Source organism: Anser brachyrhynchus (genome assembly GCF_964034855.1).
Source record: "Anser brachyrhynchus genome assembly, chromosome: 12".
NCBI classification, from domain to species: Eukaryota; Metazoa; Chordata; class Aves; order Anseriformes; family Anatidae; genus Anser; species Anser brachyrhynchus.
This window is the reverse complement of record NC_137707.1, coordinates 5,307,308-5,323,154: the sequence shown is the minus strand read 5'-3', so window position 1 is coordinate 5,323,154 and position 15,847 is coordinate 5,307,308. Positions and strand designations below refer to the sequence as shown.

The 15,847-nt window shown below is 40.0% G+C and overlaps 3 protein-coding genes across 4 annotated transcripts in view; 1 reads left to right on the top strand and 2 right to left on the bottom strand.

Moving 5' to 3' along the window:
* LOC308176359 (polycystin-1-like protein 2) overlaps window positions 1-15,847 on the bottom strand; it is a 40,863-nt gene that overhangs the window by 15,922 nt on the left and 9,094 nt on the right. Inside the window, exons 7-18 of the mRNA XM_080551983.1 lie at window positions 14,972-15,376; window positions 13,785-13,883; window positions 13,006-13,055; window positions 11,767-11,876; window positions 10,919-11,212; window positions 10,093-10,213; window positions 9,697-9,838; window positions 8,826-9,196; window positions 7,617-7,811; window positions 1,595-1,729; window positions 753-978; window positions 94-365 (exon numbers count right to left, since the gene is read on the bottom strand). Coding sequence (XP_080408109.1) covers window positions 94-365; window positions 753-978; window positions 1,595-1,729; window positions 7,617-7,811; window positions 8,826-9,196; window positions 9,697-9,838; window positions 10,093-10,213; window positions 10,919-11,212; window positions 11,767-11,876; window positions 13,006-13,055; window positions 13,785-13,883; window positions 14,972-15,376 — 2,420 coding nt within the window. The remainder of the gene's footprint in view (window positions 1-93; window positions 366-752; window positions 979-1,594; window positions 1,730-7,616; window positions 7,812-8,825; window positions 9,197-9,696; window positions 9,839-10,092; window positions 10,214-10,918; window positions 11,213-11,766; window positions 11,877-13,005; window positions 13,056-13,784; window positions 13,884-14,971; window positions 15,377-15,847) is intronic.
* BCO1 (beta-carotene oxygenase 1) overlaps window positions 2,089-15,847 on the top strand; it is a 46,419-nt gene continuing 32,660 nt past the window's right edge. For both annotated transcript variants that reach the window (XM_080552472.1, XM_080552473.1), the window contains exons 1-2: window positions 2,089-2,217; window positions 3,488-3,579. The gene's annotated coding sequence lies outside the window, so the exon portion shown is untranslated. The remainder of the gene's footprint in view (window positions 2,218-3,487; window positions 3,580-15,847) is intronic.
* On the bottom strand, window positions 2,217-7,943 carry LOC308176566 (polycystin-1-like protein 2). Its single transcript, XM_080552495.1, has 4 exons — window positions 6,614-7,943; window positions 5,041-5,223; window positions 3,850-3,974; window positions 2,217-3,054 (listed from the first exon to the last, which is right to left on the bottom strand). Exons 1-4 carry the CDS (start codon window positions 6,725-6,727, stop codon window positions 2,895-2,897), a joined length of 582 nt encoding a protein of 193 aa, XP_080408621.1. The 5' UTR covers window positions 6,728-7,943; the 3' UTR covers window positions 2,217-2,894.

Sequence of the window (15,847 nt, the reverse complement as noted above, 5' to 3'; positions counted from 1 at the left end):
GAAATTTAGCCATCCTGGACTAACCTTCACTTCTCGATTTTATTAAAACATCTCAGAATGATGTTATTTTATGGTGTGAGATCAATGCCATCATTTTACTACAAGATGAGAGTTATAAGGGCTGGCTTTGAAGTAAATAATATAAACATTGCTATGTTTCTCTCTACTTACCTGACATCCATGGCTGTTCCAGTTCCCCTGCTGCTCATCCCAAAATACACAGCGGGATGCGAAGCAAGTGACAGCTATAGTTAGCCTGTCATGGGCTGTGGAATCTAGTCCCATATCTTGTAAAACCGTGAAGTAGTAAGTTCCCTCTCCAAAAATGAGTTCTGCTGGGCTAAGAACCCAGGTGTTTGTCTCACCTTGAACATAAATATTTTAGTTTCAATGTTAATTTGGAATACAGCTGTGTTGCATATAATAAACAAACAGAACAAAATGAAAGAAACAGGTATCAAATAATCCCTAGCAGCTCACTGTTCAAAGCATCCCACTCTTTGCTCCGGTAGCATGACAGATTGGAACTCCTTTGAGACCTTTCTTTTAAGATAGATGTCTGAACTTATGGTCAGGGCTCATTCTGCAAGTATATAGATGTGCTGACCCTGTAAAGCGGTGGATGAGCCCTCCACATCGTCCATGTTGGGTGCCCTTAACTTGCCGTGGGTAGTGACCACGCACAGAGCTCTGTCTTTTGGTTCCATAAGCCCAGAATGCCCAAGCTATGGGTAAACGGCAAGTTGTCTTACCTCCAGTAGTTTTGTTACAGAACAGATGATTTTTCAGGTCATAGTTAGTTTCATTAGGGCGATAACCATACCCTAAGTAGAGTATTAGTGGAACATCTTGTTCACATTCCAGGTAAATCACTGTAGATGTGTTTTCTGAGGTGACGTTGACTTGGAAAGTGCTAAAATTGCCCAGATTCAATAGAATCCTATTTTCCTGAGTTGCAGAATGCCTTGGTAACGTTATCTGGTTTTAAACAGAAAGACATAGCTTCAAATACAGAAAAGCATGTTGCTTCTATTTTTATCTATAAGCACAATACAGCCACACACTAGAAAATCTTTTTTAATAATATGAGGAAAGTATGGCCAACAAAAATACTGTCTTCAAAATGATTGTCTTGATACTGTCAGCTAACCTCTGAAAAATCCCTTTCAAATCCACATAGGTTCGTCACAAGGTCTGTGATCCTTGGTGCATTTTGTAAGTAAGAGCTGAGGTTATAACTGAAATACCGGCTACATGAAGCGCATATATGAACTATATAAATGTAAGTTTATACATGGGCTAGGAAGCCCAAACAGGAGTAATATGTGTGTACTGCCTTGTTGGATGTTGACATCCATGACATTGTGTTTTGGGATGACTGTAGTCTGGAGTAATTTTTCCTGACCCTTTTTGTTATTTTATTCTTAAAATCAAACAAATCCCTCCATCATAAATGCAGGCACCCATGATCCCATGATATGTTGTAGTGAACACAGTACCACAGTTTGTAGTCACCTTACAGAGGATGGTAGCACAAATGACTGTAAACAGAAAAAGGGGAAAAAGGGATAGGGATAGAAAATAGTGGGTTTACCTCAATGTTTTCTTTGAGATTGCTGACTGGTATGATCAAGCCATCCAGACCAGTAAGGCTTAAACCTCCCACTGTTCCACTGATGTCAAAGCTGGTGTCGCTGGAGAAAAAGGGATTCACGGCAAAGCTCACCATCTATTAGCAAGACATTAAGAATCAGCTTTGAGCTATTGGTAAGATTTCATTATATTTATATATCCATTATATATTTATAATATTAATATAATATTAATATATTATATTAATATGTCTAAATTGCTGAAAAGATATGGCTTGAACTCAGACACCCAAACAGTACTCATAGGGAGCCTGCATCCAGATTTAAATACCTGCCTTAGCTCTGTGATAGGCCAAACGCAAACCTTGAAAGTGATTTGGATTCTGAAAGGTGATGTGTACAACACTGTTTATGGGTTTCCATTCATTGTAACCATTTTGTCTTTTAGATACCAGATATCAAAATGCAATTGCATAGCCTCTTTGCAAGTAACTCTGTCAAAGCTGCGGCACTCCTCTTGGCATTAGGAACAAAAATCTATTTCTCCTGTGACAGCAATGCATAAAAGAGCGTGTCAGAGTCATCATTTCAATGAGAGGATTCAGGAGCCTCTCCTAATGCTCAGGTAAGACACTTTCAGTATTCCACTGATATAAGGGGGTTCTGGACGTGTTTAAACAGAGCTGGAAAAGACAGAATGAAAAAAGTGTATGTTTTACCGGTATTGTAGGAGTGTCCTCAGAGTGTCAAATCAACCTGAGAGGCCTTTAGAAAATCTATTAGAAAAACATCACAATAGTATGCAATCTCTTGTTCTGAGGGAAAAAAACAAAGTCTCCTAATTCAGATCAGGGATGTGCTATCATCAGGACATGCACAGACCTCATGTCTCCTGCATGGTCTGAGTGCCTCAGACTTGTTTGTTTCTACCTGGGATGAAAGAGGACAGCTGCCTGTTGATTTTAATCGTGATATTGACTCTGAGCTGTTGCGTCCTCCTCAGAGCGCTGGTTGTAAACAAAGAGAGCAAATAAGTATGTAGTATTGATTCTATCACCTTCTCTAAGCATCCAGGTAGGAATCAGGAGTGTACGTGAGGGGATAATGGGATGGGGAGTTTAAGCTTTCAGTCCTCCTCAGCTTGCTCAACCAACTTCATGCAATTAAGATAAGAGAAGGCTTCTTTGACAAGAAAAATATTTCAAATAATGTTCTTGTAATGACTGGAGGGATGATTTGTGTGCTTGTATGCTCACTGTAAAAGGAGTCTAAAACCACTAGACCAAGAAAGTAAGTTGTAGATCAGATTGAGTCAGATAAAAGCTGTTTACTTGCCCTTATATCCACTGTATCATCATCAATTCCTGAAACACTGAGAGAGGAAGCTGTTGGAAGAACAAAGCTGGCAGAGCTGGAATTGGAGATATTAATGGCTGTACCATCCAGGCTTTCTGTCTGTAATCTGTCCAGTCCAGTTAGGGTTGAACACAAGCAGAACAGATTGGAAAAAAAAAAAAAAAAGAAAAGAAAAGAATCATGTATGGATTTCAAATCTAGAAAAAAATTTTCTCGCTTCATTAGTATAACGTACGTGGGAAACTATTTCTAACTCTGCCAGTAACTACTTAGTGCATTTTCCCTGATGTTGTACTCCACGTAACACTACTATATATCACCCAAAAAAGGGGTGGAATTGGCATATCTGGATGTGGAGGTGTACCTACTTAGGTGTACTTATGCAAAAGATACACCTGGTCTTTGTGTGAACATGCTCTTGATTTTTACGCAGAGTTAAATGTGGATGAAAAATGGGCTCTCAAGGAACAATTTGGGGATAATTATAGGCAATGGAGAATGCTTATCAGGCTCCTCATGATTGTATTTGTTCCTGCCAGACTGGTTACAGTTCTGTATAACGTGTCATTATTGGCAACATGGAAAAGAAGAAAAGAACTTGACTGACTGAGATTTCCACAGACTTTCAAAGGTAAGCAGCTACTGCCTGATCCAGGAAGTAGCAGTAAATTGTCCCTTGGTCAAAGAAGCCACAGCATGAGAATTTCTAAGATGGCTTTACTGAAGTTAATTGGGGTCCAAGCTGTTCTTCCTATAGTCAGTAATGGCAGCCTCATCACACTGTTGAAGCTGTCATTATGCTACAATATTTTGTTGCGTGGTTTCACTGAAGGATAATGTAATGGATATTTGGGGAAAATTTGGGTAACTATCAGGATTTAGGGGGTGTTGTTACAGTTACCTGTTTATATACATGGTGGCAGAATGAGTGGTAAAGACCATGGGTTCATCATCCGGTTCCTTCCCAAACAGAAGGGCACTCTGTAGATTTTCAACTGTATTCAGGAGCTGGTTTGACACTGAACTCTGGAAAAGGATTAGAGGAGGGGACTTGTAACACAGCTGCTCAGAATCAGCAACTTGGACGTTATTTGCCCTTACTTCTTTTTATGAGGAAATACCGGTTTTACTGTGTCTTATAAAGCTGGCAAACTTGGTGATGAGCTTCTTAATCTCAGAGAAAATTATTCTTGTCAGCAATTCAACTTCTGTAACTCTCATGAGAACATTGCATACAGCAAACAAATATCTTACAGTAAATGGAATTCTAATATTTAGAATTTCTACAAATCGAAGTTTGAAGGACTACAAAAATTACATCAATTTCATGCAAGATGTTTGTGCACTTGTGTACATTAATGCTCTTTCACTGCACATTTTAATGTTTAGTCACTTGAAAAATAAGACCTAATTACCTATTTGTTATGTGTTATTAGGGTGTTATGCTGGGGGAGTTTGAACAGTTCATAACCTTTTCGCTCATGTTAGATTTATATCATGCCCTACTCTCTTGCAGAGATGAAAGCAAAGTATATTCAGCCCAGGAAGCACACAAAGGCAACTGTGGCAGTTTACATATAAATAGGAAGGGCTAGGACAAAACAAACACATTGCATAATTCTGAATAGAAAATCAGAGTGGGCTTTCTGAAGAAGTGTAAGCAGCAACCAGAGCCGATTCCAGCTCTGAAGTAGTGGAACCAATCACAAATATCGACTAGCTGTGGCTTCCTTGAATTGTGGGGCAAAAGGAGGGAAAAGAATCGGATCTAGAAAAAAAAAATCTTACTGCAGTCAGTCTGCTTGTCCTCCGTTAGAGGTCTTACACTGATCCAGTGTTCTCCAGCACTCTGTCCTGTTCAGCTTTAAATGCAACAAATCTTAAGAGGCTCCTATCATTCCCATTAGCAGACTGTTCTAACAGGCCCAACTGGGGAGAAGTTTACTTTGATATTCAAGTCCATCCTGTCGTCATAATAAACCCTACCCAATGCCAATTTAAAAATATGAAGCAGCAAAACTCTTAAAAACCTTCTAAAGCAAGTTAAATATTCTGCCACAGGACCCTACAAACTGGACCAAACCAAAATTACCTGTTCTGCCTCTGGCACTGAAGTGTTCACAGCTCTGGTTTGTACGGAAGCTTGCAGGACATTGCTCACTGCGTTAAATAGGTAGTTGGCTGCATCCTTTAGCTTCTGATCATCTCTGCTGTCCTTTGTGTTTACAGTGAGCAAGGAAGCACTTACATCTTTTAGTGTGTTGCTAGCTTCCACCTGCAGGGGAAATAAAGGGAGAAGTTTCAGTGTTTTGGTACTACAAGTGACAGAAGTGACGTGTCATTGAGGCTTTTACTGAGTATTGCAGTGTAAGTAATCCCATGGGACTGTTTGTGGCTGTACCTCTTTTACTGTAATAATTTCTGCTGGGGTAATACCTGAAACACCAATAATGATGATGTACTAGATGGCATACTAACACGTAACGCAGCTAACGTGAAAAATGTAGCATGCTTCCATGGATTCAATCCGTAGAAAAGATGGATAATATCTGAAGAAAATATGTCTGTCAAACACAGCGACAAGGAAGAGTTTAGATGCACAATAACGTAGTACTTTTATGTGGTGACTCCAGAGATCCAACTCTATTGTCAAGTGCACGTACATTTCAATCTTGGTTTCCATAAAACCTATTGGATTACCAGCAAGTGACACCTTTGGCCTTGTGCTGTGCTAAATGCCAAAGAATGAGTCTTACAGTATTTATTTTGTGCCAAAACACAGCCCCTGACTGACGATTGGTTGTGAAAGCACTGGCCAGCACTTAGCCCAGGGTGACGGAGCCAAACACAGTCATTGCAAGCTTGGACGTGTCCATTCCCACAGTCTGCAAGTGCTTAGCAGCCTCGCGTGGAGTGAGTGCTGAAACTGAGCTATGCTCTTGTCTCACCAAAGGTAACCACATACTGCTGACATGCTCCCAAGCCATTGTCTGGCTGCAGCTGTACAATATGTCAGAAATCGGGACAGCTCTTCTTATTGCTGGTGTATTTGTGAAACGTCCCCAGTGATGGTTTGTTCTGTCCTCCCATGTGCTCACTCCTTACACATAAATAGCATTGTCTACTAACGGTGTCATATTGCCAGATAAGATTCAGTAAATACTTCTGCAAGGGCAATCTGAACATTTGTGCCTGATTCGTTTAGGTACTGCCTTGTTCCTGCCTCGCTGGCAGCTTGTTTATGTGCATTTTGTGCCAGTGCATGGATCAGGGACCAATGAATCTGGGTAATTCTAGGAAAACCTTCCTGGGTTCTTTTTCTTCAAGATTCTAAGAGTGCTTTACAAGATAAAATATACATCCTAGCCTGTTTTTTGCTAAAAGTTAAGGTTTTCATCTTAAAGATGTATCACAGAATATAACTGCCAGCCACTTATCCCCTGGATTGTAGTGACTGCTGAGACGACCCCTGTGGGTCCACATTTGTTTACTCAAAACAGCAAAATGTATTCCCTTCTGGTCAAGGCACACATCCTAGTACAGTCAAAAAAAAAAAAGAGCAAAGAACAGGTACCTGTAAGGCACTGAAACTCTTCCAAGGTTAGTGGGGTGCAACAGTGTCTATACTGTTGGTGTAAGGAGACAGAAGGCGAGATGCATCTTACCTGCGCAGAGGCAGACAGCTCCTCACTCCTGTGAGTGATTTCTTTCAACACTTCTGACATCTGAAGAGCAGTCTGCACTGATGTTACGTTAACAGCAGAGAGAGTTGTCAGCATCAGCCCTCGCAGCTTGGGATGGAAAGGGATAATTAGGCAAAGGAATAAGATGCTAATGAAGACTAAGCAAGTAGTGCTTTATATTGACAGCGAGGCTTGCTGCAAACTCTGTGGTAGAATAAGGCTCCACAACAAGGATCATTTGAACTGATATTAGGTCTCCTGACAAGATGCCACTTGCCTTACTAAGTGTGTAATTACATGAGTTTTGTTACCTCCCAACACAGAGAATTTATACACTTAACATCCATTAATAGCAAGGGGAGTTACTTCTTAGACTTTGTACTAATGTCTGTGAATTATTATGTAAATGCAACTTCCAGAGAAAGCAGAGCCATGTATAATTGACGTTAGTCAAATAATGAATCACAATTGAAGGATTATATGGCATTTCTCTAGATCTTTACATCTGAGGCATGCAAAGCACTGTACAAATATCAGCTTAAAATTGAAACAAGCTTGTAGCCGAAAGAAACAAACTAAAATTACCTGCCATCTAGTACTTTTAGGGAAATTTTGATAGGATATTTCTCCTGCAGGAGAGGCAATTTTATTAACATTTAAATTTTGTGCAAAATCAGGCTACCTCTAAGCTTAAAAAGACCATCCAAATAAGTTTAAATTATTGCATTAACAGTTGAGAATGAATTATTTTACTGATGGATGATATATATATATATATTTTTATTATTAATATTATTATTTTTCATGGGCAAGTAGTAAAAAATAGCTGAAACCTGTGCCAAACACAGAGGTGGATACCAGAAACTTGAAATCTCCATTGATTGAGGAGGTGATATATGAGCTTCTTACTGCTTAAGAGCTGCCAAAGAATACAAAGAGTCAGTTATATCGCATTGTACTGCAAGAAAACAAGTGTCTGGCTGACCTCTTTTCGTGTGTCCGTCTGTAAAGATATGTTAAAGTTTTCCTCTTGGGTCTCGTGATTAAGGACTGAGGTTACTGACTTAAACAGCTGGAAGAGACTCATGCTGTTGTTCCCATCTTTTAGCATGCTGTTTACCTTCTCAGATACAATGGCCTGTAGGGTCAGGTTCCCATCGATCATATCTGTGTGTCCAACCTAATAAAGAAATCAGAAATGCATTAACTTTGCTAACACTGTTACAGTTATCTTTGAACAGTTCCCACAGTCATCTCATTGGCAGCCTAGCTAGAGTGGACAGAAAACTCTGCTACCATTTTTTCATGTTTTATTTTCAATTACATTCTCCAGGCAGTTCTGCTGTCCTCTTGGGTCTGCTGACTACGTACTGGAGTCATTGACTTGTACAGCTGGAACAGACTCATGCTGCTGTTACCACCCTTTAGAATGATGTTTGCATTCTAAGATCCTATGGGCCATCTTTAGAAATGCCCAAATATAAGAAAAGAACCCAATTCCATCTCAATCTATGAAAAACTACTCTCTTTTTAAGATGTCTGATTCCACCCAGTTGGCTGAGAAATTTGTGAAGAAGAGGAAACAGACTCTAATTCAACCCAAAGCCTTACCCTGTGTATTGCACAAAAAAAACCACAGTGACAAGAAGCTCTGCTGAGTGTGAGGCATGGAGAAATACATGGAGTTTTAGTGGCCTGATAAGGATCTCTACTGGCACAAAAGCAGGAGTTTTCAGGGCCCTACAGAGAGTAACTCCAGACTCACTAAATACAACCTCTGCTGCCCAATGTCCAAATAGGTCATCTTTTAAAATTCTGTCTTAGAAAAAAAACAGAAGTACCTTCTGACTATCTTGAGTCCACAGAGATTAGTCTCTGTTAGATACAGAAATGAGTATTGCACAGTCACAGGCATGTAATAAGTACAAAATGGGAAGAAGTTCCAAAAGTGAATCACAGATTAAATATCAACTTGAGAGAACTTGAATAAAGTGTTTGTATTGCGTACCTTCACTGAAGCGTTAGTTTGAACTGTATCACCAAAGTTGTTGCTAATGGTAATTGTCACGTGTAAAATGAAATTATTTTCCTCTTCTCCAAGTGGAAGATAAACTGGGAAGAGCTCAGGATCTGGGCCACAGTGCAAGAGAGAATCTGAAATAGGAAAGATGGGATTACCTACCAGATTTCACACAGACACCTCCTGTTCTCTGAGAACAGAGAGCTGTAGGCTTGCTCTGTGCAGGCCTGATTGACTCATGTTTAGACTCTCCGAGGAGCAGAAGCAGGCTGTGGCTTTGCTCTTGGTAGTGTCAGTAACAGTGCTTGCCAGAAACATGGGGAAGCAGCCAAACCATCCATCTCGGGACTTACTGGAGTTCAGGTAGAAGCAGTATGTGAGCTGCCTGGATTGGCATGAATCCACTGAGCATGGAGTGCTGCAGGAGACTGTGAAAGTGGTGAGCACGGATCCCTCCCTGGGAGACACAGCGCAGCTGGGGACCTGGGGCGGAGGCACTGTGCTCAAGAGGTAGGTGTCCTCCCCGTAGCCACGCTGAGTCACTGCTGGGAGTGGAGGGAGCAGAACGTCAGCGATAATCATGCCATGGCAGCAGCGAGCTGCAGACATTACTCTTACCTATTCTAGCAATGATGTGGTTTGTTCAGGCACCAGAAGCATCGCTATGTACCTAATCAGAAGGGAAATCCCACTACTGAATAAGCCGTAAGAGGAAAAGAAGTATTAAAAACATGGTAGTGTTTGCATTGTAAAGCAAAGCTGGAATATTTAATCAAGTATTTAATATAACATCATTGCCAGATGAGCCTTAACGAAGTCATTAACAACTTGCAGTAAGATAACTGAATTTGTCCTGTTGTGCAACAGCCCAGAACAAAGATAGTTCTTAATTATTTTAGAGAACACGTGTAAAGTAACAGCTCTCAACTTGTGGAATAATTTAACTTCTTGCTTGTCAGCGAGGCTCTGTGCGTGTAACGTCAGTATGATGTCAGGATGGCAGAGGCTATCTCAAAGGAGTCTAAAAAACCCTGCTTGCCCCTACCTGTTACTTTAATCTGAAAAGCTTCTCCGTGTGTCTGCAAGAAGGAGCTGTTCATTATCAACATGGATGCGTTGCTTTGAAGCAAATTCAAAGAGTTCTGCCGGAAACCAGTCAGGCTACAGGCTGGAGGGAGGGGCGCAGACTGAAAATCAGACAGAAAAGAAAACTTGACAGTGGACGCTCTTTGCTGTGATTTCTGTTGCAATGTATCAGGAGCAGGGTGGCAATTTGGTGCCCTCCATTATAACCACTCTCAAACGTAGCTCCCCCGTACCTCAATCCTCGATCTGTTTCCAAAGCCCCCCATGTGCCCCCTCTGAGACCACATGGCTTTCCCTCACAATAGATGTTTATTTTTTGTGTGTGCAGTATTTCTGATAAATCTGATGCTCTCACCTTGTTTTGGAATGTGTTATCTAAATACCAGTTATAGTATATGGCCTGGGAGTCCTTCTGTCCAGAGACACTCAAAACAACTTCCTCGCTAGCGTTCACTGGCTTGCAGTTTGCCTCACACCTATAAGGAAGTAAGGCAGTAGTTACAGGCAGTAACTGTATGAGATGTCATAGTCCTTGATGTTGTTTTAATCTTGTTTAATGAAAATCTGCAAAAGTCCTGTGATATATGTCCAGGTGACGTGACTCACAAATAGTGAAATACTTCATTTTAAAGCAAGGGGTTTAGGAACCTTCATCTCCATTTTCAACAATGACTAAGGCGCAGAATCCAGACGCTATTTTATGTTCAAAAACTCATTCAGGCTCTCAAGTGAAGCCTACCTAATCTCCTGAAATTATTATATTAACAGACCATCGAAATGCCAGTGATGTTCCAGCTTCCTGAAGACCAGATTTTTAAAGCAGTAATGTGTATCTGGGTGCCTAGCAGGAATTTCAGACATATCTTACAACTTTTACTCCTGTCATTTCAATGAGGTTTGCATATGGAAATCTCCAGCACTGAAAGGAGGTAGTGAGAGTCAAAATGCCTAAGAGGTTTGGGAAGAATATTACGCAATTTATAAAAGGATTATGTTCAGAAATGTGAACTGGAAAATGCAGCAAGACCCATTGTCTTTAATTCCTTTGATGGTAATAAATAATTGGATTTACAACAATTAGTAAATTATTACTACTATTATTATTAATGATAATTGTGGCCTTGCCCTAGATTTGTGTAGTAGTAATATTAAATAGTGAACACTAAGGTTTGAAAACAGACCTGATTTCTAGCTGTAGTTCTTGTTTTGCAGTCACATAGAGACATTGCTCATCCTGTTTCTCTTCATTCCCATGGTTTTGGACTGTAACCTTCACAGTCACCGCTGACTTTGGAGGAGGAAGGCAGGAAGGTGGGATTTGCACCTCTCGTTGGTTGGTTAAGATTATCTGGTGCTGCACGCATTCATTCCACTCAGGCCAGCAAGATCCTGCACGAACATTTCCTTTATTATTAGAATAATCGTAACATCCCATGTCCCTCATAAAGGACTTGCCCGACAGCAGCTCCAAAGAGCTTTATACAGTAAACGAGTTTCCTTAACCCAATTTACGGAGTGAGTAACCAGAGTTCAAACTGATTTCTTCAAAATAATATATGAGGTCAGGGATAAATACGAGGACAGAACACAGATGTTCTGAATCTCAGTTCTGTTTTCAGCCATAAATGTTCTTGCATTACGTTTGATGCTAATTATTGCAGTTTTATTGAGACACATACCTTTCAAATGCTTAACTGTGTAAGTCACTTGCAATTAGGTCTTCACTAGGGGGGGTGAAGGCTTAGGATAGACAGATCTTGAAAAACTGAAACCTAGGAGCCGCCTTTGGGAAAAGACAGAGCTGTGTGCTACGCATTATTATAGACCATGATTAGGTGGGTGTTAAAACCAGAATAAGGCAGAGGGATGTTCTTCATATACAGCGAGTGGCAAACTTTTGTAAAACCAGGCAGAGACTAAACCATGCCCTAGTCAGATTTTCACAGCTTGGTCTAACATGACGATGAGTTTAATACTCATGAAATAGAAGTTGGTGGAAAACCTTCAGGAAATGCACATACCGCAGGACCAGAGGAAACTAGAATTAGCGCTGTTATCTGGCCAGCCAAGAGTAACGGTTGTGAAAGGATCCACGTGGCGACTTGGTTTAATATATATTTTGTTTTTTCTTTTGTAATCCTAAATAATAAGGAAATGGTACCAGTTAGGAGAGTAGCATGTATAAACACATACATATCTTGTTTCATATAGAAATGAAAAAGGTGTGTAAGGTTAGACCCCAGATGCAGATCTGTAGTTTAAATGATCTTTCTCTAACTAGTGTTTGTATGGGAGTAGAAGCTATGGGAATAGAAACAGATCACACAGAGAAATTATGTGTGGCAAGATATTCCCAAACTCACACCTGTTTAGGAGCCCAGCTCCTATTTTTAAAATTAATCCAGGTACTTAGGAAATTCCCATTACTTTTCCTCTTTTGGACCAAGACTTTTAAGTCTTGGACAATCATTTGTCTTCTAGTACATTTTCTAGTACCTCTCTTTTCTATCAGAATTGGATACATTACAGCTGTAGATAAAGAGAAGAAGAAAGCTGAATTTGTCTTCTTGTGCAACAAACTGTGATAAACTTTTGAATTAGTTTAATATTCCTCTGACGCAATATATTTTTACAGCCAATCTGTAAAGCATGATGCCTTCTTGTGAAGCAGCGTGTCTCCCATAGCAGACATCTGTCTGCTAGAGTTATAGTTAAAAACTAGACCTTTGAGATGATAACAAAATATTATATCTAGCAATTCTCGATTTAACTTTGTGCAGCTGCTAGCAATTAGTGTATCATTAGTTTCTCAGCTTGCCATGAGCTGGAAATTTCTTTTTCAGAAAGTGACTTAAACATTCCAATACAGAAGGAGAAAACACTTGGAAATAATATAAAAATATATTAAACTCTGCTTGCAAGATAGCCCTTCAAAGAAAAGTTTGCATTAGTCACATAGATAATTTAAAAATTCATCTAATCACATTTCAACTTCCAAAACTGGATCACGGTGAAAAGTTCATTTTCTCTAATATTGGAATTGTTCTTTGCAGGCTTTTACAAACTGTAGGTTGAATGCCTGTGGACACATTTGTCTTGGAGATGTTTGGTGTAGATTCTGTGTTAAACTAGTTGGGGCACAGAAAATCTAGTCCATAATCTAATATGTTGCTAATGCCTGTTTTTAATATCTTCTGCAGCACTTTTACTAGCAAGAGGAATTTCTAAGCATTTCTATTTTAAAGAAAGATCTTTCAATAGTACTTACTTTTGTCTTTTGGGTATTTGTTTTGGAGCTGCCTTTTTCCTTAGCAGAATCTGTTCAATACAGAACAAAACAAAACAAAAACAAACAAAAAACCAATATTTTATTGCTACCTATAAAGCTTTCAGACAGTCCTCAGTGAATTTACCTTAAATATTTGACTACAAGCACTCTGAAAGATAGGGCTATAAGACTTGGACTCCTGAATTGTGATAAACAGCGTATTTTCAGGAGGTAAAACTGTAACAAACTGTCACTATAAATACTATAAATAAGATCACTGTAATTCTTCAATCATAATGGTGTAAATCAAAATCAGTTCACAGAGGTTAAGAAGTTCAATTGATGCACAGAGAAAAAATGAGGGAAAGTACTGGAAAGGTCTGAATACTAAAGTCAGTTTATTCCTGGTAAAATCTGCTTTTGTAAATGTATGCATGTGCCATCTAGAAGTGTTTACTGGCAGCAATTTATATGATTGCTGTGATGCAGATATTTCCTGGTTTTAGAGCTACATCCCAGGACACAAACTTCACTACTTAATTTTGAGGACAAATAGCAAATGTGGAATATGTAATATAGAGAGAGCGATGCTAATTTATGACCACTTCAAAGCCAGAGAATCTGCCTTCATCGTGAAGAAGCCTCCACAAAAGTTTTCAGCACTATTGCTGGAAAGAAAGCAATTACTAGATGCAAACCATAAACACGCCATAAAATGCTCTGATTGCAAAAAGACATTTATACGGTAAAAACCAGCACTGTCAGATAAATGCAATTACCTTCTTTATGAGAAGTGTTTGCCAGCACATTGATGAACCCAATATCCAGGCTCATGTTTGAGAAGGCATTCATGGCCACCACTTTCACTAGGAAAGTACCTAGAGAAGACAAAAGACCAATTTAGAATAGCAGCAGACCAGTCCATGTTTGTGACATAAAATCCAATACGTCGAGAAAATCCTATTCTTTTCTCTTGGTTGGTTTTGTTTGTTTGTTTTTATGAGTTTGCCACTGCCGAAAGGCTCTTCAGGGAATGGTCTTCCTCTTTATCTCAGGTTTTAACAACTCAGCTGCCCTTGTCCTAGCACTTGCAATGCTGTTCTTTGTCAGCTGGCTTTGATAATACAACAAAGAAATCTAGAGATGTGCTAGTATTGGAGTCCAAATGAGTTTAGACATCTTGAGAGAGCAGCTGTCTTGTTTTGCTTGAAGGGAAGGGACATTCAAATGCGTATAGGGAGGCCCATTAAAACTTCTAATATTGAATATTCTTAAAACATAAAGTGAAATCATAATTAGCTTCTGGTGTTCCAGCTTTGGCATGGGATTTGAATAGTTCATTAGAGGAGAAAACTTTTTTATCTTCTGCCACTGAATTAACTCTTAAGGACAGTCTCCCCAATCCCATATTTTAAAGGCTTTGAATTCTTCATAATGAAAAGAAAAAAATGCTAAAAAGCTTATTCATAAGTCCAACAAAAACTACGTGTTGGAGACTGATGTGCAGATGAGGATGGAGCTCCCTTTTTTCTTTCTCAACCATACTGAGAACTTCTCAGGTTTTTTATTACCTTAGTGTGAAAAGGAGTATAAAGTTGAAAAAGTTACACGTATGGACGAACTGGAGGACAATGCTCTGTGAGTCAGGAAAATGTCTTCATTTATACCTGAATCAGGTACAGTCATGAAAAAATGACTGGTTTGCTACGTCTTTTTAATTGCAAAATTCATGTGAAACCTTGCTTTCCGTCTCCTTATGGACACCCATTTGCCAGTTCCGTTTTTTTAGCTCACTTAAAGGCCAGTGCTGTTCATACACTTCTGCAGGACAGGTTTAAATGGTTAGAAAAGTTATCTAATTCAGCTGTAAGTTATTGTCCTCTAGCCCAGGGTGCTGTGCCTGTTTATGTGAACTCCCCCACTCAGTTGTGAGTGTTTTAGAAACAGAGATGTCAACATGCTGTACCTTCAGAGTGCATGGGAATGAGGTATGTTCGAGGTTCCCCTGCAGGGCTGTCTTCCTCGTGAGAGTGAGTTTCATTAGATCCAACCACCTCAAACTTCAGCTTATCTGGGGCACCATGAGGAACAGAGACGTTTATCTCCAGATTCTCCCCCAGGTGCAGAGTGTGAGAAGCTAACACAGCCTGAAGACCAGAGACTGGCTCGATTAAGTGAACGGCAATGCTCCCAGAGATCACTGATGCAGTGGTGTTGCTGGATGCTCGGATTTCCAGCCGATGCATCCCAGGACCCAGCAGCTCTTGTGCGGCACTGTCAAGTGTCAGATTGTGAGGGAGAATTCCTTCCTTTGCACTGGATTCAGCGAGTGTCACGTTGTCTGCCAGTACAGTGTAGGTCACTCCGTTACCTGCAAAAAGACAGGTCAAAATTTCTCACGGCCTACGTAATAGGCAATCCACTTCTAGCTGCTTTGTGCAGCAGTTAGGTGTTTACAAAGGAGCCATAAGGGTACTGCAGCAATGCAGTTAGTTTGAATAAAGTCACTTTTGGTGCCTTTGTGCCCGTTTGGCTCCCTATGGAAATCTGACTCTTTTCAGCTGAGAGTGCTAAGGCGGTCAAGAGAGTTCAAACACATGCTACTGAGTTTCAGTTTTTAAGCATGTGGATCCCAGGAGCTTGAAGTGAGCACAAAATACACAGTAGCAAATATGACCTGCTCAGTGGGGAATCCTCTTACCCTCTGCTAGAGAGGCATTTCTGTGCGTTCCTAACTTCAAATACAGAAATACTACTACTGGCTTCATGTGGATTCACATGACTGAAGTTGTGGTCATGCTTTGTCAGATTTGTGAAGAGGGGAAAAAAGGATTATGCTCAT

Bases quoted from the DNA above. Each gene is read 5' to 3' on its own strand.
- LOC308176566 (XM_080552495.1), bottom strand. From the start codon at position 6,727: ATGCTGACAACTCTCTCTGCTGTTAACGTAACATCAGTGCAGACTGCT. The intron at 5,224-6,613 runs GTAAGATGCATC...TTTCCCCTGCAG, and splicing joins AGCTGTCTGCCTCTGCGCAG to GTGGAAGCTAGCAACACACT. The intron at 3,975-5,040 runs GTAATTTTGGTT...ATCCTTTTCCAG, and splicing joins CAGTGCCAGAGGCAGAACAG to AGTTCAGTGTCAAACCAGCT.